The sequence below is a fragment of the Austrofundulus limnaeus genome, unplaced genomic scaffold, assembly GCF_001266775.1.
Source record: "Austrofundulus limnaeus strain Quisiro unplaced genomic scaffold, Austrofundulus_limnaeus-1.0 Scaffold1353, whole genome shotgun sequence".
Classification (NCBI taxonomy): Eukaryota; Metazoa; Chordata; class Actinopteri; order Cyprinodontiformes; family Rivulidae; genus Austrofundulus; species Austrofundulus limnaeus.
Window position 1 is genome coordinate 78,115 of NW_013953755.1, and position 1,408 is coordinate 79,522.

Here is a 1,408-nt window from a genome sequence, read left to right on the forward strand (position 1 = left end):
GCTGTGTTCTTCAGTAGTGTTGTTGTCAGGCTGTGTTCTTCAGTAGTGTTGTTGTCAGGCTGTGTCATTCTTCAGTAGTGTTGTTGTCAGGCTGTGTTCTTCAGTAGTGTTGTTGTCAGGCTGTGTTCTTCAGTAGTGTTGTTGTCAGGCTGTGTTCTTCAGTAGTGTTGTTGTCAGGCTGTGTCGCTCTACAGTTGTGTTGTTGTCAGGCTGTGGGACCACTCTCCAATCCTCCCCAACAAAGTGGCACATCACTAAGAGATGTCTCTGTGGTAACACTGCTGTGACAACAATGGTGTCGCCTCTTTAAGTGTGTTTGTCCATGTTGTTGTCGTCTTCATCCAGAGCTAAAAATAAAACCTAACATTCACTGAGCTACACAATAACATCCTGTCCTGATCACAACACACTGCTGACAATTAGTACCACACATTTAACACAGACAAGTACGACTGGAGTGATGGACTTAAATATTCATGGAATCATTTCAGCCCTAGATAGATGGATGAACACATGAAGACATGAAGACATGAAGACATGAACAGATGAACAGATGAAGACATGAACACATGAAGACATGAAGACATGAAGACATGAACAGATGAACAGATGAACAGATGAACAGATGAACACATGAACACATGAACACATGAAAGCCTCTCACTCTGATCTGGGACCAGCACCTGGCAGCTGAAACCGGTCCGGTCCAGCTGGCGGCTGATTTGGATCCAGGGTCTCTGGGGGAAGATGGAGCTCAGGTCTGTGATGAAGCGGTCCAGGTCCTGCTGTCCCTCTGAGGGTAAGGTCCAGGAGCCCAGGACGGTCAGGTCCACCCCGCTGACAGCCTGCAGCTGGACACATGCAGCTGTTCTAAAGACTTCCTGCTGCGGGTCAGAACCAGGAAGCTGAAGCTTGGTTCTGACCCACATGTGGTCACCTGCTGGACGTTTGAAACGGTCCTAAAAGGTTCTGCTGTGACACCGACCTGCTGAATGTACTGCTTCACCTGACCCGGGATGAACGGGTAGTGGATCACTGCCAGAACCACGGCCGAGTCCTGACCCGTCAGCCAGCGGCCCAGCAGGATCCCGCTGTCGGCCCGGTTGCAGCACTGTGGGAAGAAGATCTTCAGCACCATGACTGCAGTGGCTCTTTACAGGAAGACAGGCTGGAATGAAAGGAACGAGCTCAACATGACTCAGCAGATCTGTGCAAAGTTCTGCTGACTCAGCAGATCTGTGCAAAGGTTCTGCTGACTCAGCAGATCTGTGCAAAGTTCTGCTGACTCAGCAGATCTGTGCAAAGTTCTGCTGACTCAGCGGATCTGTGCAAAGTTCTGCTGACTCAGCGGATCTGTGCAAAGTTCTGCTGACTCAGCGGATCTGTGCAAAGTTCTGCTGACTCAGCG

The 1,408-nt window shown here is 49.9% G+C and overlaps 1 protein-coding gene across 1 annotated transcript; it reads right to left on the reverse strand.

Moving 5' to 3' along the window:
• Positions 1–664: 664 nt before the first annotated feature.
• On the reverse strand, positions 665–1,229 carry LOC106535078 (phosphatidylinositol N-acetylglucosaminyltransferase subunit Q; the record flags this gene model as incomplete). The annotated part of the gene is given in 2 exon segments (XM_014031961.1): positions 665–884; positions 986–1,229. Coding segments are annotated over 2 exon segments (373 nt in total), but the record flags the coding sequence as incomplete, so codon positions are not given.
• Between the last annotated feature and the right edge of the window lie 179 nt (positions 1,230–1,408).